This window comes from Pterocles gutturalis, unplaced genomic scaffold (genome assembly GCF_000699245.1).
Source record: "Pterocles gutturalis isolate BGI_N339 unplaced genomic scaffold, ASM69924v1 scaffold32534, whole genome shotgun sequence".
Classification (NCBI taxonomy): domain Eukaryota; kingdom Metazoa; phylum Chordata; class Aves; order Pterocliformes; family Pteroclidae; genus Pterocles; species Pterocles gutturalis.
The window spans coordinates 1,989-29,173 of NW_010129275.1; the positions used below are offsets into that span (position 1 = coordinate 1,989).

Consider the following 27,185-nt stretch of genomic DNA (forward strand, 5'->3'; position numbering starts at 1 on the left):
TCAGGGCAGCTGCATCTCGGGCAGGTCGGGCAGGTTGCAGGGCTGGCCCTGCGCGTGGCGGCTCTGCTGCTGCGGGTGGAGGAAGTAGCTCAAGGGGTTTGGCTGCGGGGTGTGGGGTGGCTGGAAAATGCGCTGCGTTGGACCCCCAGGCACCAGCTCAGGACCTTGCATCTGTTGGGAGACACAAATCCGACAAGTCAGACCTACACTATCACCCATCTGCTCCCTCTCTTGAACATCCCTGGAGGGGTTCATGGCCAGGCTGGATGAGGCTTTGAGCAACCTGGGCTAGTGGAAGGTTGGGGCAGGGGGCTGGAACTCAATCTTTAAGGTCCCTTCCAGCCCAAACCATTCTGTGATTCTATGCAGGGCTGATGCTGCAGCTCGTACCCAGGAGAGCAAGTACCAAGTCCTAAAGGTAACCTCTGCCCTTCTAGAGTACAAGTTGTTGACAAGCGGTTTGGGATGCTGGTGCTATCAGTATGACTGACAATGTCTGGAGAGTATGGAGGAGAAATAGGACCCATCCATCTTACCAGCTCCCCAGGAACCCAGCAGGAACGGAGCCCTTCAAAAGCCACTTGCATGTGAGGTAAAACCTACAGGACATGCAACTTCCATCTTCCATGGGAAGGATCTTCAGGCAACCAATTAAGAGGTTGTAGAGTGACTTTGTCCATATACCACCCTGTGGGTGGCACCCCAAAGACCTGGACTTGCTGATTCACCCCCCGTTAAAGGCACTGTGGCACCAAAGCCTGGTTTTCTGTTTCCCTGGAGCTATTTACCTCCCCCAGCATCATCATTCTGCTGTCCATATTGCTAGTCCTCAGGACCTCAGAGCAGCCTGTGAGCACATGTACCCAAAGCTGTGATGGCTCATGTCCACATTTGCTGACAACAAGGATTCATTTCTTACTCTAAATCCAGTCCTGCTGCAAGGCTGCTCTCAGCATCTTCCTGCTCTGTTTTCTACCATCTTTGCCTGGAGGACTGTAATGTACCTCTGCCAAGCAGGCAAGTCTTGGAGAGTGTATTACTAATTAATTATTAGTTTCAACAGCCCCTCTCCTTGGCAGCATCGTTGGTTTGGCATGCACTGATGAAGCTGTGCTTTGAAAAATCAAAATCACCTTCTCTGGTGAAACACCCATTTATTACAAGAAAGCAGTGACGGCAGTTGATAAAAAAACTTGCTATGCTGAGACATAACAGCAGGAGGCATGTTTTCAGAAGAGCTTATCCCTTATCGTATCTTTCGTCTACAGCAAGATTCTCACCCGAGCTCCTCCGGATGACAAGCCGTGCTTGAAAAACTGGATATTTCTTCTGTCACTGAGTGATAACTAAGTTTGTTGGAAAATACGGCCTTGAACGGGTGCAGAGCCAGGCCAGAAAGGCTGAGCACTTGGGTACATGCAGATACAATGGGCATGGAGGACATGTGAGTGCACTGACCAGGTTTGATTAACCAGGTAAGCCCTATTTCTTCAAAAAAACCCAACCCAAACCCAAAACCATCCATGTGCATCCTCACAAACTTGCTCCAGCTCCTTTACCTGAAGGTAGAGCCGGTGCTTCGGAACCTGTTGCTGTGGCCACTGGTGGAGGTGAACCGGAGCGTTTGCCTGGTGGGATGTGAAGCTGGGGTGGGGGATCATCAGAGACGGGGAGAACACGGGTGACGGGGCTGGAGGTCGGAAGGTGCTACAGGTGATGGGCTGCATCTGTATTGAGGGAGGCAAGATCTGCTGCTCTGCAACGAATCTGCCATGAGGAGGAAAATAAGGCGTGAGAACCCAAACCCACACCCACCACCGGAGCCAGCCCTGGGGAGCCCAGGTGCTGCAGGAACCAGGCTGGAGGTGGGTTTGTCAAACCATGCAGAGCCTGGCGAAAGCAGGCCCCACATTTCCCCCCTCCCCATCAAGCATGGACTGGAACTGCAGAAAATTAAGGTTTTTAAGGCTTTAAATCTCCTCCATGACTTGATTAAGCATTTTAGGCTTTGCAAAAGCCCAAAAATTATTAAAAATATTTTTTCAAAGCATTTTAGTTATCTTAAAGTTCTTTGTACTTAAAAAATATTCTCATTACTTCTTCTCCTAACCAGCTGAGCTTTTGTTTCTTTTAAGACTGTGGACTGTTTGTGTTTGTGTAATCACATGCAAGTTTTTCCTGTGCCCTGCTAAAACCCTGCAGGATAACAAGGTCCAGCAGAGACTCACTTTCCTTGCTGCCTGCTGGCACCGCTCTGTGTGGCCTGGCCACTGCCGTTGGCGGCGGGCATCGCGGCTTGGAGAGACTGATCCAACAGCATCCTGGGGTGGAAAAACAGAGGACGGTCAGGGAAGTGAGAGGTCCAAACTCCTGACAGTCAGTCTCTTGAAACAAATCCCTGAAAATCCTCCCTGAAAGCATGCAAACCATCACCCTGAGAAAAGCTAATGAAATGGGATGCTTATTATCACCTGGTCTAATGCGCTCGCAGAGGTGAGCTGAAACTTGCTAAATCGTTCATGTAAGAAATACGTTTTATAGATGGTGAGACCTCTAGGGTTTATCTTGTTTCCTTACACAATATTTTGAAATGGCTGGATCATGTAGGCAGTGTCTGCAGATACCTCCCTGAAAGGTGGTTGAACAGTTTTGGGCAGTTGTATATGTTTTATGCGTTTCCAGCGTTGTATAGAAGAAAAATGGCTTTGCCATGGCACTTGTCCTGGCTGGAGAAAAGACACCCTGGAGCTTCAGAGCAAGCAGACACAGATTTGGGAATGGCTATCCCTGCTCGTTTTTCCTACTCTCTCCCTTTGACAGCAGCAGGTATCCAAAGGTTACTGAGCTCCATGGACAATTTACGGCAATATGGGAAGAAAAGGATTTCAGGTCCCCGAGGGTACGGCATGGTGTGCACAACACCCTGCTCGCACACCCACCGGGCTCCCCACTAACCCAGATCTGTGCAGGAGGGAACATCCCTGCGCCCCTGCTGTGGCACCCAGAGACCATCACCCCCCCAAACCTGGCCATACCTGCCCTCCCCGCCACCCCGATATTGCTGTTTTCTATCATCACCATCAGGATGGTCCCAGCAGGGCTGTGTTCATACCTGAGGCTCCTGTCCTGGCTGTAGTCAGCCTGCGGTTGCCTTTCGCTGCTGTCGGTCGGCGTCTGTGCAGCCACTGCGATGGGATGTGTTTGTGAAAACACCATGGGGTTGTTGTAGAGGGGCACCGAGATGCTCGTCTGCCCCGGCAGACACGTTTGCTGGGCTTGGTTTCCTCTCACTAGGTGCTGCTGCTGCTGCTGTACCTGAAATGAACACATAGATACCCACATAGGTTTTTAAAGCTCCCTAACAGAAGTTTAAAATAAGTGCTTCCAGTTTGTAGATGGGAAAAGCAGAAGGAGCAGTAGGATATTCCCCCTGAGCACAGTGGTAGGAGCAGTACATCTGTTCAGGACAACCAACCTGTTTGCATTTATTGCCTCCACACTGGGGTCCCTAGCCGGAGGTGTGGATGGTCCCTTGAGAAATCAGAGTACAAGGGTAAGGGCACACAAGGCTCGAGGGAGAAGAGAGCAGCTTAACAGGGAAGGAGGAGCGCAAATCTGAAGTCCCTAAGGAAATAATCTCATCCTTCCTTTAAAGTAGTAGTTTTGGTCCTTTCTTTTTGCTTTTGGACACCTCAACTGTTTCCCAAGGAGATGTGACCATCTCTAAATTTAGGTCTAGTGATGACAAACTTGTTTTACAAAGCTGCCTTCCAAAACTTCTCAGACAGAAGAAAATTAATATTTTAAAATTATGCCTACTTGCCCATGTTACAAAGTCGCAACTCTCACTGGCTACGAAGGAGCATCATGCTACAATCGCAAATAGAAGCAAAGGAGAGCCCAAGCCTCCCATTCAGTTCCTCTCTGGTCACCAGGACGGCTCCAGCAGTCCCCAAGGTTTAATGCTTTTAGGCTGCCTGCCTTTTATTTTTACAGTTGAATAACATCATTCACAACCCAACACAAATTCTGTAATGCCAGCTCTGGAGCAAAACCAGCCCAGAGGAGACGGGTGGGACCACAGGGAGGGGGAACACGGCAGACAAGTATTTACATAGCCAGGAAAGGGGATGATGAAGGCAAGGAAGCAGCCAGTGACCTGGGCAGCTGTGCCACAGGGGTCCCTGAGGAATTGGCGAGGAGGGGGCAGGCGGGTGCTGCAGTAGTGCTTCGTCCCTGTAAGGCCTGGCTGTGGTGACTTCTTGGCTGTGGTCTGCCTGGGCGTCCCCGGCGGCGGTGGCCTCCTGGGGCTGGGGTGCTGCGCGTTGTTAAAGACGACGGGGATCGGCTGCTGCATCAGCATCTTTAAATAAAAGAGATGTATGAGTTGTCGCAGCCCATACGGTGGTTGTACTGCCTGGGAGATGCCGTCTCCGGCTCCCAGGCTGTCTCTATCAACATATATAGAACACTGCAGCAGCAACACCTCTAAATCCAGGGGCAAAGTGAACCATGAATAATAGAAAATCAAATGTTAGCTTGTGCCCAGACATTTATTCATAGTCACGACTGTTCCAGCTTCATTACGCATGTTGCATTTTGCAGGAATGGCACTGGGGATGCAGCAGCACCAACCAGCCACCGAACCGCTGAGCTTTCTGTGCAGGGGGGACTTTGGATTAGCTTGGGGTTGTTTTTCTCTAAATCATGAAAATTACTAATTCAGTACTTAAGTAGATACTGATGCTCCTCATCTCTCAGGAGACACTGCTCCCACTCTGAGACCAAGCTACCAATTTATGCAGAGCTCATTTCTAAATGCTTTTGCCTCTGGCAATTTTGTTACCGACCTGCGTGCTGAAAGGAAAAGCAAATGGTTTGTGGGTTTGGGAACCTCAGGGGCAGCGGGTACCTGCAGGTTGGAGTCCTGCACTAGCTGGAGCTGCTCCTTGATGACGTGGAGCTCTTCTTGCTGCGTCTTGATGTCAGCTTGCAGGATGCGCGTCCTCTCCTCCAGCTGCTCTTTCAGCTGATGCATCATCCCCAGCTGGGTTGGGAAATGGTACAGTGGCTGCGGAGAACAGAGAACAAGATCACAGGATAGGACCAGTCCTGCTACTCACATTCCTAGTGATGCCGGCTTCAGAAAATCAACTGCTTGTCAGCTTTTGCCATAGAAAATATGATGCTGACAAAAAATGATAATTGCATATTTAGCCAGAGTACCACTGTACTTCCAGAGCAGCAGCACACCTGGTTCATACTCAGTGCCTCACTGCAGATCTTGGGCTGTTAAATTTCTGTGCAGACGTAGTGTCTGTGCATGGGACTCGCCTGTCCCTCTAGTGTGACACTGCTGATTTCAGACCCCTTGCGCTGTGTGGCAGACACGGCATGCTAACCCTTGCCACAGCTCCAGGCTGGGCTTTCAGCTGTGCTGCTGATTATATCTGCCAAATGCCAGGCCCAAGTTAGGTTGCATTCCCACCCTGGGACCCGTCCTTCACTCCTGCATTGCCGTCTTCAATCCCTGTGTCACAGCCTGAACGTTTACTACACTGACCTCAAAGCTCTGTGAGGATGGGCCTCATAGCTATGGTTTATGACGCCCACATTTTTATTAGATATTTTTTCTTTTTCTGGCCTAATTCAAACCTTCCATGACATCTCCTTCCTCTACCAGGGCAATAAAACTTTTCAGCATCATCTCAGCCTGCAGTTAGTCACCAGCAATGAGGAGATGAGCCTTCAGCAGCCCCTGATGGTTTTGACAAGTGTAAACCTTCTCCTAAGCTATTCCCGTGGGCGTCCTACCAGCTCTGTCTCCTTGCTGAAATAACTGGTTGCAATAATTTTGTTGCAGGTAAATCTCAGCAACAAAAAGGGCACTGAAACCTTGGCCCCACACTGGGACCAGCCAGTGCAGAGGTCAGAGCAGTGAACCAGAGCCACTGAGTCTGCCCCGCTGACCGGCCACACCAGTGCGTTTAACAAAAATAAACCACGTACCGTCCCGGCGTGCTGGGAGGGGACCGCCGGCTGAGCCGCGGGATGCTGAGGGAGGTGTTCACCGGGGGCTTGAGGAGTTGCTATGGCCTGGAAATGAAAACTTTGCCTTACTGTAGGTCCATAGCAGCTCTCGTGCAGAGCTTGTGTGATACCAGCTCATACTGGTGATGAACAAATGCAGAGAATCAGACAGCTCCATGTGGAGAGCTGAGGATGAGTCTGAAGGGAGAATTTAACCTCCTGCATGCCCCCGGCTAATGCAAATCCGTGGTGCCAGCATTCATTTTCGGATAAAGCCATTTCATGTGCACAAAGCCCAAGAAAAGTGGGCTCGTGGTGTCCTGGAGGAGCAAACTGAACCCCGAAAAGCGGCAGCAGAGGAGCCCCTGGCAGCTCTGCACCGGCTCCACTGCCCAGTGCTCCCCCCAGCCCTGGGAAATCCCACAGCAGGGCCCAGCACACTCAGAGGTGGGGATCCAGCCTCTCTGAGGGCAAGAGCAAGGTCTGTCAAGCTCATTTCTTTACGGCATCAGAAAGGCTTTTGCTCACAGGAAGCACCCACCTGAGTGCTCCCAGCTGCTGCCAGCCGCAGGGCCGCCTTCTCCGCCTGTCCCCCTGGTGCCGATGGCCGCGTGGGTGTGCTGGTGTCCGTGTGTCGCATGGACGACGTGGCTGGAAAAGAGACAGTTTACTCTGACACAGCAGACCTGTGCCTGGGTATTCTGGCTAAGCCTGAACAACCCAAACGCTGCCAAACTGGGTCCCCAAACTGCCCCTCCGTGGCCCTCTGGCTCTCCTCCTGGCTTGCAGGGTTCCCTCCTGATGCTGATGTCCCCTTCAGCCGTCCCTCCGTGAGTATCTCCAGGTGAGCTTTCCCACTCTCCACCTGGCAAGTATTTGAAGAAAAGTCACAAGTTGTCTCCTACCCACAGCCCCACACGGGCACTGCGGTCCCCTCACTGCTGCCCTGGGGTGGGTGACACTCGTGGGAGCAGGCATGAAGCTGCCAGTAAGCAGGTGCCTCCTGTGCTCCTTCTGCAGGGGTTTATCATCAGGGGCCAAACTACCCCATGATAAAAGTTTTGTCAGTGAGGTTCGGGGCTCAATCAAATTGCTTCAGCTTAGCGAGTCACCTCCTGTCCCCCGAGCCACAGCAAACAACCACAGCCCTTGGGTGGTAGTAAGCAGGAGTAAAGCTGCTGTCACCTCAGCAGTGGGCTAAGAGGGAGGAGGCAGCATGCGGCCGCAGCTCTGCTGCTGTACCGTAACCTGTTACCGGTCAGTACATCAGTCCCAGTGCTCAGCACCCTCCTCCCACCTGGAATTGATCCCTCCCAGCCAAACCCCAGTACTCTAGAGGCCACTCTGCCTCCAGCCCCCTCCTCGCCCTCGCGGTGGGCTGCCCTCGGCCATGCTGGCACCTACACGCAGAGTCGGAGAGGGCGGTGTGCGAGGAGCGCCGGGAGCTGTGGGACGACAGTGACATTCCCTCCCGGCTGGCGTCCTGGCTGCTGCTGCACTGCCCCATGTCCAGGTAGCTGCTGTGGCTCTGCGGGGAGTGAAGCACAAGCAGCGAGACCATTAGCTGCAGAGGACGGTGCTGGAGGGGACCCCCACCTCCCCGACTGCTTGTTTGAGAAGAAAAATAACAGGCTGGGTGTGGAGAAGGCCACCACTGCAGCACACCACCAAACCCTGCTGCCACATTCGGAGAGCCCCTCAATGTCCACCCTAAAGCCTCCAGGTATCCCTGTGCAGACAGGACCCTCAGGATCACGTCCCACGCACCGCTGGCTTTGGGGTGATGCCATGTGTTTCTGTCCTGGGACACCCATCTGATGGCAGCGAGAGGCGGTGGGAGGGGACACACCATGTGTTGGGTGATTGCTGCCCGTGCCCCACACTCTGGCACGCCACCCTCCTGCTCTCCTGCCCACGGAGCTCCGTGACAATGGAAATATACTTTTATAGTCAGCTTCCTGCTGCCCCGTTTCTTCAGGGATGTCACAGCTCGTTGGCCGTGGCACACCGGGGAGTGGTGGCAGAGGTAACGAGTGCAGGTGGCAGGAGGGGCTGTCTGGGGAACAGTTTAATTCATTAAAGAGATAGATGCTTGGGAAAGGGCATGGAGCAGTGGCACAGGGACATCAGCTGCAGCCCTAGGAGAACCTACAGCAAATGGCTCCTGTGGGAAACAGGTACCAGGTGATGCTGAGAGCTCCCAGGGAGCAGTGGCTCCCAGCAGGCTGCCCCAGGCAGGAACCTGGCAGCGCATCCGCAGAGGGGAACAGCCTGAGCTAGTGAACAGTGACAGCTTTGGAGCCATCACACCAGAACGACAGATGCCCACTGGCAGACGGTTTATGGCAAACAGCCCGTAACTGTTGAGACTGTTTCACCTGCAGGACATGAGTGGCAGCGTTGGCCATGCCACCACCCTCCCCATGCCTCCCAGGGACCTCCCCAGCCTCCCACTCCCCTCCAGAACACCAAGCAATGGGGATGATCGCTCTGCCTCTCCTCCAGCTGCCTTACATCAACAGATGCAGCTTAAGGTCTGCAGAACAATGTCTCGGCCATCACGTGGAAAGGGGAAAAAGACACAGAAGTGTGCTGTGGTGACAGAGAAGCAGCAGTTTGCAAGACAGTCCTTGCTCAAGCAGAAAACATCTCTGGGACAGCTTCCCCTATACATCCCATAAACGCCTTCTATAAAATAATGTCTGAAGAGCAATGAGGCCAATGGGATGATAATTACACAAGAATCCACTTGAAATTACTTTGATTACTGGTCTTATTCGTAAACTACTGAGAGGAGGAACTTAATAGTAATTAAAATGACCTTGTTAATTGAGCAGGTGTGTTGGGATGCCAGGCTGATTCAGGCCACAGAAATTATTGCTCTGGTCACAATCCTACACTTGATGTGATCCTGCCCAATGGTGTAAACAGAGCTGAAATCTGGAATAAGTGCTTTCCCTTCCAATCTTTGTCTGAGTGTCAGTGACGAGCTGGCATTAACAACACAGGTGCCATGTGGTGCTGCCCTGTGCCCACATCCTCTGTGCCTTCCTAACAGTGACAGGTCCAGCTATCTAGCCTCCAGCTCTACTGTTCTTCTTCTGAACTGAGGTGGTTTAACCTATCGTTTGTGAAACAGTCTCAGAAAGATAATGAACAGCAGAACAGCAGCAATGCAACTCCTGAATTTGCAGTTACGCGCCTGAACCCAGACGGGCAGGTTACAGCCATGCAGTGGAAAACTTCTCAGGGTCTGCCTGAGTCATAACCCAACTGAAGGCTTAGAAGGAGACGGGAGTAAAGGAAGAGAAAAAGGAACAGATATCTTCCCAAGACTGGTAAGTGATTACTCAGTTTGGTTTAAACACCCACTCATTCAACTGCAAAGGGACACGGTACCTTTAGAGAAGAGGATGCCAGTTCAATTGATGACTCTTCAAGGCCAAGATCTCGCCTCCTTTCAGCTCGAACTTCTGCATAACTAAAAAAAAAAAAAAATTAAATACAGTTTTTCAGTCTGGTTATTTTTTACTGTACGGTAACTATCCTCCCATACAGATGACTATGGAGTGTTCATGTTGAGTCACAAGCTTTGCACAGCACACACACACTCTCTCTCACATAAAAGGTGCTTAGAGGAACATCATCATACAGCCTTCCAATCTGTGAATAACTGCACACACTGAACATCCCCAGATTCAAAAGAACAGGGCAGTGTCCCAGTCCCACTGTGCCCAGGACTGCAGAGCCTACACGATTAATTGCATTAATCAGTCCAAGCACAAACATAGATGCTCCTTTGCAAATTCTGAACCTGGATGCCCTCAAGCAAAACTAATCTAACAGCAAAGTGCGTTTGGTTATTGAAGACAAAATGGATGTCCTTGTCCTCAGTACAATTTTCCTAATAATGGAGATTCCTATTTTCCATAATCAGGCAGAAAAAAATGATCCTACAGCTTCTGTGCAGGTACCTGCCATAGCAAACGTACATTCATTTTCTAACCTGCTGATGATCAAGAATCCATTTTTTTGCAGTGTTGCTAGCAGCTCAGTGAGAGCTAAACCAGTGCCTTGGGAGGGAGGAGGCCAGGTCCCCTCTTTCTGTGGGTGCACACAGCGCTGTGCAGCGTCTGCATCAGCCTTAACATCCCGCGCTCCAGTGGGAGCTCTGAATACAAACCGACGGCTGCCCAGGCACAATGCGAGGTGCAGGAATCCCCAGAAATATGTCTCTAAAGTGTATATTAGCTTTCATTACTATTTTTTCTCTTAAATAATAAAATATTTACAGTAAACAATGCCACATGATTCACCATTGGGATGAATTGGAGAGGAGGTGCTGAACTCAACTCATTTACACCATTGTAGGCAATGAATTTTCCTGAAATCATGTTTTAACTTGTGTGTTTCAATAATATATTTTAAACCTTAACTATACGAGTTAGAATTTAATTTCAAATTCTATTTAGGACTATACCACCAGGTTTAAGAGGCACTGGAACCAGAAAGAAGTTCATGCACAATAAAGTCAGAGCTTATAGTGAAGCCAAATTCCCTGAACGATGGCAGAAGCAACACAGCCCAGAAGGGATCTCTCTATCCAACATCTGCTTATGATAACACCTGACATATACTTTATGTCAGCACACATAGCTCTAATCACTTACACCTGCTTAGTGGTGTAAGGTGTTCTCAGTCTGTGTTTCAGAACATCCCAGTTTACTAGTGTTTGTTCTTCCAGATGTTTGACAAAAAAAACCAAGGACCAGAAAAAAAAAAATTCACAAATTGATTCCTGACAGTAAAGCAAGACGCAGTGAGCAATATGTTTACTCAAGTGAACAGAGCAAACCAGTATGTCACTATTTTTCAAGCCCATAAATATATTCTCACTCTTAACACAATCTTTTTTGAGATGACAGCGGGAATCGAGCAGATTCCCCTCCAGAAGGTGCGTATCGCAGAGCATCCCACGCGTGCATCGCCGTCCGCGCAGTTTTGCAGCCAAGCACAAGCAGCTTCCCACTAGGTGGGGATCCTGGGCTGCGTTTCAGGGGAGGACTAAGGCTGGCAGGACAGTGGCTTCAAGTCATCAATATTTCAAGTTCTGCTCAAAAGGTTTTGTAGATGTATGATCCCATTCATGCCCATAAAGCTGTCTGGTTCTTAACAGCTTTAGTTCTTCCTATGGCCGTGTCATTGCTGGGGATAAAAGGGGAATGGAACACACTGATAGACTTGGCCAAGGGTGGCTTCCAGGCTTTTGGCCCCGTTGCCAAAAAAAAAAAAGAGTAACAAAAACACACTATGCTTTTCCCTCTGTTCTCTGTCATAATAGTTTTATGAAATTACATACCATCATAGCATATCAATACACACAGCAAATATTTGGCTAACACAAAACAGAGCTAGAAGAAATAATGGATGAGCACATGGGACATACATTGTGAAGCGTTTGGTGCTTGCTCCTACCTGACTACGAGGTGCGTGCAAACGATGAACTCGGGTTTGGAATTCCACTGGTGGTAGGTGATGTAGTAGTGTGTCTGCAGCCAGATCCACTGCTGGCCTTTCGTCAGGAACCGATAGTAACAGGACTTTCCTTTCCCAAACTGCATCACTGGTAAACAAAAAACAAAGCAATTTATAGCAAACAAATTTCATGGTGCAAAGGTGATTAGAAAAACCACTCGGTCCCAGTACCCCTTGTGCAATCTGCTACTGCACTAAAAGGGCTCTTGTGGCTTTATAAACAAGACAGATGATACACACCCACAAACTGAGCTTTTATTTGGGTTCTTTTCTGCTACTGACTTTCAAAAGTGCGCTTTGCTATTCTGAGATTGTTCTTATAACTAGTAATTGGCATAACTATATAACTACCTACATTGTTATAACTTATTTGTGGGCTTCTCTGAAATAAGCATGAATAACATTAATTAAACAAAGTACTGGCCTTTCACAAGTACGTGAGAAAGCCTTTCAAAAGCTTGAAGTCAGGATCCTAATAATGGCACACAACAATAAGATAGTGGAGTTTTAGCAGTTTAACTGAGAGTTTTCTTCTGAGAGATGACCTAAATACGCCAAACCTGGTACATATTATCAGGGTATGTCCAGACAAATCTCAAGTGGTGTAATACAACTGCAACATAATGATGGGAACTACATTAAATAACCACATTAATTGTTCCTGGACTGCTGGGAGTACAAAATGAAACACGCTTACTTAAAATACCCATAATTAATGCAAAGTAAAATACAAATGTGATTTAAGCAAACCCGTTTCATTTCACAGTAGGCAAGATGCCTGCCCAGAGCGGTCAGCCTGATGAAAGGGAACTTATCAAGCCACGCTAACCCAAGGCTTTTTGCTCACTTGCACACCTCTACTTTGTTAAATATCAGGACTAACTTCTTTAGTGATTCCACTAACAGTGATGGCCTTCAGATGTAGCAGTTAGTGAAGGTCTCCTGGCTCACACGCTGTGCCAGCGATCACTCAGCTCCTAGTCCTGGCAGAGATTTCCTGAAGCAACTTCCATAAGTCACTTTGCCAGCACCTTACTTTGCCCCCCTGCACAGTAAGATTAAAAAGATCCTTTTCTGCAGGTGTGTTGTGCAAACACTCTTCTAATGTATAAGAGGGTGTCTGTGGCTGGTGGAGATGTAGAACATGAATCACTAAATAGATTCTCTGCTGAACGACCTGACCCCACTCTCACCATAGTTAGAGTCTACGTCAAACTGCACACGCCTGTTACCAAAAGGACATCGTCTGGTTAAGTAGCTCACTTCTGTTTGAATGGTCTTTTAAACAAACAGCACTAAAAGTACTGTACCTGAGAACAATTAAAATGTTCCTATCTACACGCTCGCTGCACTTGACACAACTTGTGTGTCTAGCCCCTTTCACAGCTTCCTTCGGGGGCTCAGCTGGGCAACCTGCATCCCCGCCGCCTGCTTTGTACCAGCACTCTGCCTTGGCAGGGCAGGAAAGCATGCAGGCATGCAGGAACGTGGAGTGGGGAAACTTGACATTCAGAGAAGTTGATGTTTTCGCCATTCTCTACTAGCTCCTTTAGCACCTTATACGTGTGAGTGGCAGAGGGTACGTGGCTGAGATGGGGGTGGTTTGCAACTCTGAGATGAAGCAGCTTGTCTAGCTCCAGCATGCTGGGGGACTGTGGAGTTTCTGGGTGCCCGGGCATCGCGCTGCTCTGCATCTCAGAGCAATGACAGCATCCCGCTTTCTCCGCTCTCTGGGGTGTCCTTGCTTCCTTTTGACAAAACACTCTCAAATGGAGGGAGCAGAGAGACAAACAGAGAGCTTGCCCAACAGGAAACCTGTAAGTAATATTTCTTGGCAAAATATCTGATTACCTAGATGCATTTCATCAAGTGCGTAGTTACTTTTCATTACGGTGCTTGGCAATGCAAACCAGCTGGAGGACAGACCTCATTCTGGCTCAATATCTTGGTCTGAAGTGCATGTAACAAAATGGAAAAATACAGTCTTGGGGATAAAACACCTCACATGCTCATCTGGTAGGAAAAGCACACTGACTAATAATAGACCATGTCTGCTGCCAGCTTTTGCCCTTCCTCCGATCAGCTCCAGCCTTCAAAAGCAGCGGGCTGAATGCCGCAGTACTCGGGCCAGGTGCTCCTCCTGGGCTCTTGCAGGTCACAGTACTTCACCTTGCATGAAGGTGAACTTCAAGGACATTCTCTGGTGTTCACACATCAGCCTGAACTGGACGTTTCTGCTTTACTTTCAGGTCGACCAAAACTGAGCCATCTTCATCCACAGGGAATCTGTATTTGTTACTTTTGTATTTTAAAAAGAGTCTGAATCTCCAGAGGAATTTACTAATAGTAAGTGAAGTTCAGAACATCTAATTGCTCAGGCAGGGCATCCAGCTGCTGCTTTCCGAAGGCATTCTGGTGAGCTGAGCCTGCTGGCTGTCCCCAGAGCCCAGGGGAACAGCAAGACCCCATGAATTGTGACAATCAATATCAGGGTCTGGGGCTGTCCTCACACACTGGAGGCAGAGGGTGTAAAGTTCTGACTTCCCATCTATTCATCTCATTTCACTCTCAGACAACCTGTGCTCAAACAGGGTATCTGCCAGTTTGGGAAACCTGCAGAAAGAGTTCCTGATCTGAGCGAATTCTGCAGGGATTCAACCTCCCGGGTAAGCGTCAGCTATGACAGTCTGTCACAGGAAAGAAGAATTCCCTCGCGCCCCAGAGAAAGATGCTTTTTGTGACAACAGCAGAAGGTCTGGCACAAGCAACAAACACGATCAGACAGGCGTGCTGCAGAGGGAGAGGAACTTACAGTGTTCATGGCACCTAGCAAGAAGCTCCAGGTCATCTGCGTGGTAGTAATCATACCCTGACGTTCCCAGAACCTCAAAGGGTAAATATCCTATAATAGGCGGAGCCCTAGAAGGGAAGCAAAGGGCAGGGAGTGAGAACAAAACCCAACACTTTGACACTCTGGCAGATATGCTGCGGTACTAGTGACCAAAACCATCTTGTGTGTTCACTTGGCAGGGAAATCAGGAGTGGATTTTCATATACACAACAACGTATTTTCATATACAAGCAAAAAAGAAAAAAAAACAGCAAGGGAGAGGTAAAAATTGAGAAAATGAAAAGGTGTGTGTTCACTGTTTCATAGCCTATTCATTATGTGGGTGTAGAGAAAGGCATGTACGTACGCAGGTGACTCAATTAATTAAGCACGTTTGTGAGACACGCAGCTTGACAAACGCTACGGCTGTTCGTGTGCGTAATAGCTTGGAGCTCGAGTAAGATTATCCAGTAGGCTGGATGTAAATGTCATCTGGGTAGTAACTGTAGAAGAAAGAGTAAGTGGGAAGCTGCAATGTGTGTCAGGACCAGCCTGGGTAAAAGAAAATGTAATTGTTCCCATGGAAAGCCTTGGGAAATTATAACCAGCAAAAGATGTTTCTATGCTGGTCATAAAGATAAAAGTAGGCATGGGGCTGATTTTAAGGACTGTTACTCCTATGGCAGGTAGAGCAAGAATCGAGGAAGTATTTAGATGGGTATGTTGCAATGACTTAGCCAACTATTCTGCTGTCAAGTCTAGATCCTCCATTTCCTAGGCAAAATATGAGATTTTTTTTTTTTTAAGCAAGTGTCCTAACAACACCGAGTTTTTGCACAGCCTTCACCAGAGCCTGCTAGCTTATGACTATGAAACGACACTGAAATGTGAGAAGAAAATCACTATTTTTGCCTCTACTCATGTTATCAGCATGCCACCTCTGTTCCCTGGCACTCAAGTGCACTCCTGCTTGCACCAATTCAAGCACTGCGTGTACTTGGTGAGGCAGGACTTGTGCCAATTTGGCTCCACCTATTTGTTTTGGCTGCTGGAAGTGCTGATAGCGTGAGGCTCACCTGCCAAGTTCAGCATGTTCCTCAGGAATTAGGTGACGGTGTGTTAGTGAAAAGGTTAACGACTGAAAACCAGGGCAGTCCGAAGGTGTCACTGCCTATAAAAGTGCCTCTCCTGCTGCCCTTCCCTTGGTGTGTCGAGTGACCCTCTTAAGGATGGTGAATGCCATAAAGCGGCCAAGAATATGAGCAAATAAATATTTAATTGTACATTTGGGTTTGGATGGATTGATCCTGAGTTTTCTGGATATTAATGTGGGAAGTTCACCTGTCCTGGCTGAGCAACCCAGCTCCACATTCGTACTCTTGGCCATGGTGGTAGTAATCATACCACATGGTGGGCATGGTGGTAGTAACCACACTACATGGTGGACATAGATTATTCAACTAAAGAGAGCCCAGACGGGTCTAACACCTCTCTCTTCCCCACAACTGTGGGAAGTCTGGCAGCAAATGGGAAAAGCACAGCTGGGGATCTGATCAACAGCAGCTCCAGGAGCATCAAGGTCTCGGCAGGAGCTCCCCAGTCCCAGCACGAGGGGTTGGCTGGAAGGGCCAGTCCTCCACACTCTGATGGTAAATCTGTTGAAACACAGTGGTCTCTGCCACAATACAGCTTTATTTATTCAAATGACTTTTCATAGAGCACTGTGTTCCTTTTCTTCATGTGACCCAGATTTCTGTTAACGACGATAATGTGAGTATTTATTAAAGTGTCCTTCCTTGCTGTCTCTTTGGCAGAACGCACCAGTGTCTCTCCTATCTTTAATGACATGCTTATATTCCAGACAATAACGTCTTTCAGATGCACATCAGATAAACATTTAAGCTGATCAGGAAAGTATCATGCTTTCTTGACTTTCGCCAGAATTCTTTAAATGAGAAAGCAACCACAGAATGCTCCTCATCTGTCATTTGACAAGGAGCTGCCTTGCTTGTGGAACAATTTAGAAATGTCTTGTTAGCTGAAGTTCCAGCCATAAGGCCTGCAACTTACTGTGCAAATGGCCATGCACAGCCTTCAGAGAGCCTTTCCAGCACAGTCTTTTAATAAACAAAGGGAAAATAAGGAGAGGACCACAGTGAGAAGGGAAACACTATTAAAGTTGACAGATTTTCTTCCTCTACACATATTTACATGTAGACCCAGAATCCAGATTTTTACTAATTTTCTAATGTTTATACTGATCTATGGAGTGATTTCTGCATTATCTATCTTTATTCCAATTTATGTTGTCATCATGATGGCAAAGGTCCTGATTCCAGCCCATGCTCGGAACCCTCTGCCCCTGCTGATGGCACACCTCAGCGTCAGGCCGCGCGAGTTGATGCAAATAAGCAAGAAACAGCAAAATACCCAAGAACATTTCACAGCGTCCTGCAGACTGCACTGGAGAGAGGTTTGAATTGGTGATTAAATGAGACACCGCACAGGATCCCCTGCTTATTTTTCCACCTGGGCTCACCGCTCACATCCGGGGCTGTCACAAACTCTGCCTTGCATCTGCATCAGCTTAATTGACTCTCAGTGACAATGGTTTCCTCACTGGGGATATCAGTGGGACTGGAGTGGCTGCAAGCACCTGGCACAGAGAGATTCCTCCCTGAGTCATAGCCCAGATTCATCAAAGACTCTTTGATAGGTTTCAAAGCAGCTCCTGCTCACCTCATTCACAGGAGCTGCTGGGACACAGCCCTTTGGCAAACCAGCTCACTCCGTCAGACTGGGAAACGGGGCTTGGGGCTCTTTTATGAATCTGAACATTAATCACCCGACTCTGAAAATGTGCATTATTGTGCAGGCCAGTTAAAGTCTAACAAAGTCACTTCAGCAAGATCTCGACAACATGAATAATAAGCCAACTATCCCAAACCACACAGCATTAATTGTAGGGCTGTCACAGGGTCAGTTCCTCTGTGCTTCAAGGTACACATCTTGTTTACTATATAAAGGCAAGTTATTATTCATTTCTATTTGCTCTCTCTCTTTCTTGCTCTAAATGTGCAGATGATATTTAGCTTTTTTTCACCCCGAATATTTTTTTTCCCTAAAATTTACTAGTCTTCTATTTCTAGCAATGACTACCTTTGCACAGCTTGCAAAAAGAGAGATAATGGCAAGGGTAGGATTTTGCAATATGCTTAGGCATACATGTCAAATACAGAGATGTAAAAGTGAACAAAAACCTCCAGCCTCTTTTGAAGAAAGTGAATCCTCTGTTAATCAGTTTAATAAAGTGCTTCCAGTCTGTTTCATTCACCAAGCTGAAGCCTAGCCCACAGTACAGCATTGTCAAAAACAAATCTGCAATTAAATCACCTAATCCACTGCTTTTTCCTTTATTTTTATAAATTCCATAATTTCTCAAGGTAAAAATCAAATATTTACTGACACTGCAAAAGGATTCCTGGAAGTTGTAGGTGGAAAACAGAGGAGCTAAACCAATCCAGGGAACAGGAACCACACTGCTTAGCTTTAATGACTTAATAGCTTGGTGAAGTTAGACATTTTTCTAGCTATTTTCCCACCATTTTATATGGTTTCTTACCTGCCTAATATATGAAAAGAGCAAAGCATTTAAGGATGCCTATTAAATAGGTTCAGAGCATTACTACTTTTTCGGTAATAATACTCTGAACCTACTTGGGATCCCCGACAATAGTTACACAAAGTTTTCTGGTTTGAAACTACTGTTTGTTTATTCTTCAGTGACTAAAACCAAATCTCTTACCTGTGGTCCAAGAATAAAAACTTCCATTCCAAACTATGCCTCGATGTAAATTCTTCACATGGCTCTTCAACATTGCAGAGCTCCTGCAAAACAGTTGGCACATTCAGACGTTTATTTCTATGAAATGCCAAAAGGAGATCTCTAAAAAAAACCGAGGATGCATCTCCTTGGTATAACAAAGCCTAGCAAAATACAGGGCCTTTAAAGCACTTGGCTTATTTTCCTCTAAGAAATGTATAAGCCTTTTTTTTATAGGTGCATAAACTGATGAAGAGGGGCTGAATATTTTACCCTGGGCTGAATTTCAGAGCTAGGATAAATAGTCCAAGGGCCTCATCTTGCAGTCCGTAGGCAAAATTCCCCAGCTTTGCGTAAATACTGTTATCTGAAGATGGATGACAGCAGCAGATCCAGCCTCAAACTGAGCTGGCTAATGCTCTCTTGGGCAAGAAGCACCTATGGTCCTTATCCCTGCCATCACTGCATTGCGCCACAGGACACCTGCAGACCAGCAGAAAGAGTCCACGAAACACGGTGCTCACAGTGTTTCAAGATGTGGGTGGCCTTCTTACACAAAGGAGTGCTGGGATGTATTTATTTCTTTAAAGGCTGCAGCTTTTCAAGCAGTTTAGCTGGTCACCTTGCATTGGTGGTTCCAGGTCTGACTGCTCTGAGATGCCCCATCACACAACTGCCTCTCCTCAAAAGTGACTCCCGCTTAATATCTCATAATTCCAAAATACGTATTTATGTTGTCTCCCACTCACCAACACAGTGGTGTCCTCTCTCATTTACCAACCCTCTGCACAAACCATCTGTGCTGCTGAGCGCAGTGTTTGAGGGTGCTGCGACGCAGGTCCCCTCGCAGGAGCCAGGCACAGGGCTGGGGTACCAGCCGCAGCTCTGCCGCCCAGCACCAGCCCAGCCCCGCACAAAAGGGAAGATGCAGTGGCAGAGCTCTCACCTTTAAGAACTGCGGTGTGACAAGACGAACAGTTGCTACGAGGCAAATCTGCTCCTCCGTGGCTGACCTGAAAGCTCGTGCAATAGCTGACTCAAAGCCATTACAGGAGGGTGTAGGCACTAGACACAACCAGACAATTTATTTAAGAAGAAGAGGAAGGAGAACTTTCTTTTCATGTTAAGACAGGTACAACGACTGATGAAACCCAAGCAGCGAACTCCTCCTGCCCACAAGGTGATGCCACACTGATACAGGATGATGTTATTTAAAGCATGGCCCTTTAGGCTCTGAGTTACACAGTTACAACTACCTACCCCCGGCTTGCAGGGAAGCTTCCTAAGTCTGAGCAGCTCACAGTGCGCAGCTACAGTCTCCTTGTCAGCCTTTCTCCAGCTCAACATTTGCAAGATTCAAGATTTGACATGTTTCTTAAACTATTTCATCTTTAAAGAGCGTCATTTGATTGCCACAAGTGGAGCAGAATAGCACATTTCCCTGGTTCTGTGAACAAGTAGGCTGCTTTACAATTGGCAGCGGGTCAAATGGAGGTAGGATCAGTCTGCTATCACTTCTTTCAAGCACAGCATGCAGAAGAGTGCAGTCTTTTGACCAACAGCCTCCCCACTACTTTTGTATGAAAAATGCCTCCAGCATACCCACAGCTTGTTCCATCCCTGCTGATTACAGGCATTCTCAGCTGAAGCCAGGACTTTAGGAGGCTACAGATCAACACATAAAGGAGAGAGGTTGAGAGGTAAAAGTAGGCTGGAGCAGGAACTTACCATGAGTAAAATATTTAAAATCCACTACAAATTTCACATATTCATACATCAAGGGTTCATTTGGATCTAAGCTGCCTCTTGCTAAATGGCAACAAAACTCTATTTGTTTTTCCACTGAAATGAGAGAAAGAGAGGGAGACATACACAACGTTACCAGAAGTTTGCACTTTAGCACACTCCATATATCGAATCTATCTAGGTCTTTATACCAACCCCGCTGCTGTGGCACCTGAGCTCACCCCGCTGGGATGCTCTTGATACCCATAAGCAAATATATAACTAAGGAGCAAGGAACAGCTGGTTCTGCTTAAGGAAATGTATTCTCACCCTTTCTCCCATGGCTTTACAGCCACCCCACTACGCTGGGCGTGAAGCCCTGGCAATATTGCCCAGCAGTACTTTCATGCAGGCACGACTTCACGCAGAGCTGTTGAGAGCTATTGCAGTACTTTGCTCTGGCACTGCTCCGTAGGACCCAGATCCAAAGGGCACTGAAGTCACCCTAAGCCTTTCCATTGACAGTGGGGGACACCCAGCTCTCATTCAGTTTTCTGCCTGGGCTCTGAACTCCATGGATTAGACCGTGTGGTCTTCAGCCAGAGGGAAACCAACCCCCGGGCAGAACACCAGCGCGAGGGCTGCCCCGTTCCCACTGGCGCTTGTGGGGCAGCAGCGAGGGGAGGCTAGTGCTGCCCGGCCACGGTGAACCCACTGGGAAAGGGGGCTCCCAACACAGGCTTGGTGAGATGTGGATGTTAGGAAGACGCTGCTGCCCGCTCTGGTGCTGGGGATGTTTTCTAGGGGAAAGGGACATTTTGGGAGTGGGACAGCAGCCAGCAGTAGAGATCAGGATGGACTGTTCAGAAGGAAGGCTGTTTCTCAGGGGTTTCTGTGGTGTCCTGAGCCATGCACGCTTCCTAAGGAACAAAGACTCTTACAAAACCCCTGGGGATTTCTCCTACTCTTTTTCCTCCCCCAAGCCCCAAGCTCCTTTCACAGACTCAGTCCAGCATCCTGCCCTGGGAAAAATACCTAACGAGGGCAACTTCACTGTCCTGTGATGTGACACAGACAGTAGAACAAAGACTGTCTGAATCAAAGACTGTGTACTGGCAGCATGTAGGGACATTAGATGATGTGCTGCATTAAAAACCAGAAATATTAACTGCAGCAAAACAGAAGTGGCAGGGAGGAGAATTAAATAGCCGGAGAGCCCTGAGCAGGCTCCCCTGGGAGCTGTTTGCCTTTGGCAGATTTCCCTGACCGACAGACGAGAGCAGAGCTTACCATTTAGAAAATCAGCTGCAACAGGATCTGTCATAAGCACATGTGGAGAAAGGAGCTTGTACACCTCGCTCTGCTCCCGCTCAGGCAGAAAGTTTAATATATTTTGGTCCACCAAATCTGACTGATACAAAAGAATGCTTTGTCATGTTCAGCAGTACAGCCTGACCCAACCACGCGCCTTTGCATCCCGCAGCAGAGCACAGATGCTGCTGGTCTAGCACGGATGCTTAAGGCAAGGAAGCCCAAATCAACCTGTAGATAGATCTAGGGAAGAATATAACCCTTAGGTTATTTTACCCCGGGGTTGCTATCTTTTTTGCAAAAGGTTGAACGAGTCTCAGAGGTTGCCCTTCCATTCAGCCAGATGCAAGCTGGAGAAGATTCCTGGTACTACAGGAATACGACATGATGAGAAATATCATATCAATGTGAACATTTGAAACATTTCCCTCTGGAAACACGAGACAGAAGTGGGAGAGCTCCTCCTCACATCCTCCATTTGTCTTCTAGGCTGAACATCTGGCAAAATCAGCCTGACTTGCAAGTGTTTCAGTGCTGATAAACCCACACATCCTGACTAATGGGGGTTCCACCAAAATGTCAGCACGTATTTGTTCTTTGCACACCAGGACATTCAGCCGGGTTAACTGTGTGCTCAAATTTGCCCTCATATAACACCATTGGTGCCTCATACCAGATAAAAATAAAAAATGCTCTTGAGGGCCCAGCAGAGATTTCTGCCCCCAACAGCTAACTGATTTCTAGAAATTCTCCCAGAAAACTCTGAGGCCACCTACTTGTTACCAGAGACCATGGTCTCCAAGTAGAAAAACCTAGTTCATTAGAAGAGCATACAATCAGTCTTGAAATACCTTCGAATTATCTGAGAAGAGCTTTAGCATGCACAGATTTCACAAGCATGAGATTTTCCATATACCTGGTGGGACAAACACCACCCAGACCCTCCTTCAGATGTGCAGCCAAGCTACAAGTACCGTGATTTTGCATAGGGATTTTTAGCTAACTCACAGACCCCAAGAGAGAACCTGTTATTCACAAGAGCCTGAGAAAACCCCTAAGACTTTGTTGGTTTATCTTCCACCCACAGTCAGCTGCCTCTTTGGCTGGACAAAACCAAGCCCCAGCCCTGCAGTGATGGGGATGCGTTAAGGCAGGGGATTGATTCTTCAACATATTGAGTTGTCAGAACTTACCGGTAAGTGTCCAAGCAGAGACGAGACGCTATCAGATACATAAATAATAATCCCATCAGTGGTAAGAGCAATGAGAAAGCCATCTAGTGCCTAACGATAAAAGGCAGGCAAAAAGAAAAAAATATAAAGAGTTATGCAAGGGAACAACTTAAAATATAATAGGCTAATTTATTCTTTGGTGATTCTTCTAACAGCCTAAAACTAATGTAAATCAATTATGGAAATGATAGTTCAATGTGGAAAAAATAAAAATTGCACATGCTGTCTAATTCAACATTCTTTTTATATTCTTATTTGCTCATTAATATTAAATTGACTTGTATTTTTCACCCAGTGAGTATTTATTTAACATGAAGCAAGACAGTGGTGGTTAAAATTTCTACACCCACACAATCTTGGTGACTTCAGTCACTTCATTATGTGCTCTGAATTACACAACAGTCAACCAATTCAGTGTGTAAGGAGATGTTAGATATCATCACAGCAAACCCAGCATGGTGGATGGATGGATGGATGGGCAGATGGATAGGCAGATGGATAAGTGGAGACAGGAAAGTTATATAATGCTGTATTTTTAGCAATTTATAGACAGTATCAACAAGATCTAGAGCCTTATTTATTTTGCTTAACACACTCATTTGTTAGGGTGACACAACAATTTTAAAGTTTTTTTTGTTTCCCCTTTCTTATTCATAATGTTTTCTGTCCTAGAGTCGAAGTTCTCTGTCCCTTCTAAGTCACTCCATGTGCTTTCCTCTTTGGGTGTTCTCCCTGTTCTTCACAACATCTCCTTGTACCATTGACTGCTTGTACCAGTGTCTGTTCTTATTCTTCTCCAATGCTTAGCAAGGTCTGGGAGGTTTAGTCTCTGCTCAGAGGCATGCACAAAGCCAACTCTTTCAAAGACACCATTAGGCTGCTCTGCAGCTTAGCTACAGGAGCCAAAGACTCAGCATCCACCACCTTCCCCCACAGCCCATTATTCCCCACCTCACTGTCATACTCTGCGCCTTTGCTAAAAATAAGCTCTCTCCAGAAAAAAAACACTGATTTTTAAGTAAACTGGTCAACAGTCTAATGTAGTCCTGCAAGCCCACGGTTATTAAAGGGCTCCCTCTCCCCTGCCACTTCTAAAGGGGGAATTTGTTTTGATTCTGCTGGAACAAACTAGTTTGTTTGGTGAGAGAAATTCCCAGAAAGAATGAACAGACTTTTCCAGGGAGGTGAGTCATGATGTCCTGATGAAAAGGAATAACTAAGACACTGCAGCACCTCCCAGTTCAGCCCAGCATACACCCTTATTTTGGTGGGGTGAAGAGCAGCAGCTGCCCACGCAGGGTAGGAGATGTCCTGCCAGAGGAGTGTGCAGCACAAACCCAGAGCCGCATCCTTAAGAAAGGAAAAATGTCAGCTCGTCGTGTGAGCTAGAAAATGTTTGTAGATCAGCTAAGCATTTCAGAGGTGAGAGTATCAGAGCTGTTCTGAATGCACTGAAAGGCAATCCAAGCAAACCATACCGCATTTACATCTCAAGTACAATGCCGCACAGCTAGCAGCAGTGAAGGCAGCAAAATGCTGCCTGGCTAATGGGATGTGGGAGGAAGAGAGCTGCTCTGCTTTCTTCAGGTCCCTTCAAGTTTTCACTAAAACTGCTAGCTCTAGTGGCTTTTCTGAGAAGGGCAATTTTCTTTTTTTCCTCTCTCACCTGGCCAAATCTGGGCCAAATTGGTCTTCATTCCTAAACAAAAATCTGTTTAAGAGGAAGCAATCGTATTTTTTTAATTTTGTGTCTGTAAAGCATTTAGCACAACACTGGTCTCTGTCAGCTTTGTATATATGTGCCAGCAGAGTAGAAATCATTAACACTGGGACCTACAGGTGACAAGGAACGATGCGTCTCTGGACTGCTCCCTGAACTGATTACTTCTCACTAATCTATGCAGCTTTAATTTCTCCTTACCTCTAACATCAACTGGGTGAACTCCTCGTTGCTAAGAAATGAAGGCTTCCAGTCCTGTCTAATCTCGCAGGCTTCTGTCTGTGCTGTGATTTCTTAAAGAGAAAACATCAAAAAATCAACATGACTCATGCTAGTAGGATTTTTTTTTCATTTTCAAGTAACACTAGAATTCTTTTAAGAGGCTTTCGGAGGAGTCATCCTCAGATCATTCTCCACACAAAGGTTTCTTGTATGCCACAGCCATTTTCCACCCCATCACGACACAAATGCACCAGAAATCAAGAAAAGGAAGAGACATTTTGGGTGGTCTGAATAAATCTTTCAAAAGTTAAGGTCAATGGGCTCATTTCAGAGTAGCTGAGCATCACCGTGAGCAGAAGGTGTCTGTGACTCTGGAGCCGGTTCAGGAAGGCTCACAAGAGTGCCCAGGCAGCAGGACAGGCTGCACCCAGCCATCCCATACCCCAGGAGACCTGGGAACAAGGCACGGGAACCCCCTTCCCCTGGCTTTTGTAGCATGTGCTGTTCCTCCCTCATGCTCTGTTTGAGCCTGTATAAAACGTGCCAGGGGATGTCGAGGCCAGCGAGGGAAATGGAGCGATGTCACTACATTAAAAAGCACACATACAGCACTGCATCTCTTCAAGTGTATCTATGTTTAACCAGTCAGCACCGTGTTCAAACCTAGACTGTCTCCTGAAGCCAACTGCTGTGTCTTATTCTGCCCTTCGGTTGGGTTCATGTCCTCTCTGGAGATCTTAGATGTTTGGGAAAACCAGTGAGTGGAAACTGGCTGCTGGGCAGACGCAGAGCCAGCACCTTGAACAGGAGCAGCCCAGTGCCCTCCAGTACCTTTCTGTTTCTGTAAGAAGTCGATGGTCCTCTGCAGTATTGTGGACTTGTCCATCTTGAGAGGGTGGCCGTGGCCCTGCAGCATCGTGCAAAGCTCTTTAATGAGGACATTGAACTGGTCTCTCCTCTTCTTTTCGGATTTGTTGCGTGATGCCCTGGGTGACAGAAACATAAATGCCCCTAAATTAAATGAAGGACCTACAGCTCAGCCCAGGGAGAGGTAGATGGCTCTGCCTCAGCAAAACAAACACTTTAAATACAAGAACCTAAACTCTGGTGGGACTGCTCACGTGTTTACAGTTAGGCTTGGGCGTAAGTGCCTTGCTGGTGCTCGGAGCCTTGCAGCAGGACTGAGCTCACCATCAGCAAGGAACGGCTGGAGGTAACAAATATGATTTACCTTAATTTGCGCAAGACCGTCTCCTTATGTACATTTCAGCAGCAGTTCCCATTATTTCAAAAGCAGTGACAACCAGGTGAAGGTGTTATGGGCAAAAACTTTCCAGTAAGAGAAGCCCTGGCATCCACACACTCACATTTTGCCCACCTCATTTTTATGAACTTCTGTTTTGCACTCAGTACACACACATATATAGAGGCCAAAGTGGGAAGGATTCCTTATTCTCTGACTTGTGCTTGCAAAAGTAGCTTATAGAGAGACAATACCAAGCAGAGACAACTCAGCTGCAGAATGAAGTCAAGCACATGCTCTTGTGGTTTTGAAAATCTGCTGCCATGATGTATGAAATGGAGAATGTTAAGAGTCTGGCTGCGGAAACCGCAGGCTGGTTTCCAGCTTTCATGAATACAATTTAAGAATGTTTTATTAGGGTTTTCCCCTCCATTAAAAACAATAAAGGATAAAGCAAATCCATTAAGTTTCTTTCAGAATATTTTTTACAATGCTCATATCTGAGATAACCCTATTTTCATACAACCTCTTCCAGTAGTAATTAATTTTCTTGACAAGTGTATTCATGATGATACATGCCTCCTGTGATCTAGACCAAGTGTGATATGCAGAAAGCATTTCCATTCATATTCAGGTTGGCATTTGGAGGTTCTCAGATGCAGCATTTACGTTCACAGCCATCTCTGTTTTGGCACTCGTGTACGATGACTCATTAGAACTGAGCCAAACGCTCCTCTGAAGGGAGACTAACTCATACCTGTGCTAAAGCAGGACTGCTCTCTAAGTCTCACGGGGAACTCTACCCCAGGTGGGCAGCACTGCATGGTGTCAGTAAAATCACAGCTCAGGAGTCCTGCATCAAGATAATAAATAGCCATGGGATAACACAAGATTCTGAGGGCACGACAAAGTAATTTAAGGACCACTCAGCTGACTAACCCGTTGTAGGGTTGGTCAAACACAGTAGGAGAAGCTTGAAAATGGTGACTTAATTACCCTGTTTGTGGTCCACTATACACAGCCTGTAAACTGCACGGGGATTTTGCCTCTGGCATCAGTGGTCCCAAGTACTTTTTCAAGCATCAGACAACACAGAATTTACAATTCTCCCCCGAGAGAGCTTCCACTCTCAGTGCTATGTGCACCCCTTCATACCTCTTTGCCCTGTCTTTCTCATCTTCATCCATCAGTTCGTTTACACAACACAGGGCTCTGGAAGGAAAAGACAGAAGTATTTACTGAGAGACGTCGCCTGATCTTGTTGAGGATGTCAGAATATGGAGCTTACTAGGTTGTACTTTATGACCTCCTGGATGTTTCAGTCTTCCCTTTCTCTCCACTCTTGTTGTGTAGTTTCTTGCTTGTTCTGTCAGCTACTGAGGCTTGAGAAGTGAAACTGTTGCTATATGCCCAACCATACAGCTACAATAAGTGTGACTTTAGAAGTGCTACAAGCCAGCAGCCCCTCAGCCTGCCTTTGCACTCCCCCCTGCCACAGGATGGGGATCCCTGCC

The 27,185-nt window shown here is 47.2% G+C and overlaps 1 protein-coding gene across 1 annotated transcript; it reads right to left on the minus strand.

Annotated features, from left to right (window-relative positions):
- LOC104466475 (neuronal PAS domain-containing protein 2-like) lies at nt 1–26,858 on the minus strand. Its single transcript, XM_010079894.1, has 19 exons — nt 26,827–26,858; nt 25,260–25,414; nt 24,408–24,499; nt 22,448–22,537; nt 21,234–21,354; nt 19,947–20,060; nt 19,165–19,283; nt 18,201–18,283; nt 14,378–14,484; nt 11,506–11,653; nt 9,430–9,511; nt 7,435–7,558; nt 6,572–6,681; nt 4,913–5,071; nt 4,159–4,363; nt 3,113–3,200; nt 2,229–2,321; nt 1,560–1,767; nt 1–171 (listed from the first exon to the last, which is right to left on the minus strand). Exons 1-19 carry the CDS (start codon nt 26,856–26,858, stop codon nt 1–3), a joined length of 2,301 nt encoding a protein of 766 aa, XP_010078196.1.
- Nucleotides 26,859–27,185: the final 327 nt, after the last annotated feature.

Bases quoted from the DNA above. Each gene is read 5' to 3' on its own strand.
- LOC104466475 (XM_010079894.1), bottom strand. From the start codon at position 26,858: ATGGATGAAGATGAGAAAGACAGGGCAAAGAG. The intron at 11,654-14,377 runs GTAAGTTCCTCT...TTTGTTTACCAG, and splicing joins TGCTAGGTGCCATGAACACT to TGATGCAGTTTGGGAAAGGA. The intron at 9,512-11,505 runs GTAGGAGCAAGC...TTTTTTTTTTAG, and splicing joins TGCACGCACCTCGTAGTCAG to TTATGCAGAAGTTCGAGCTG.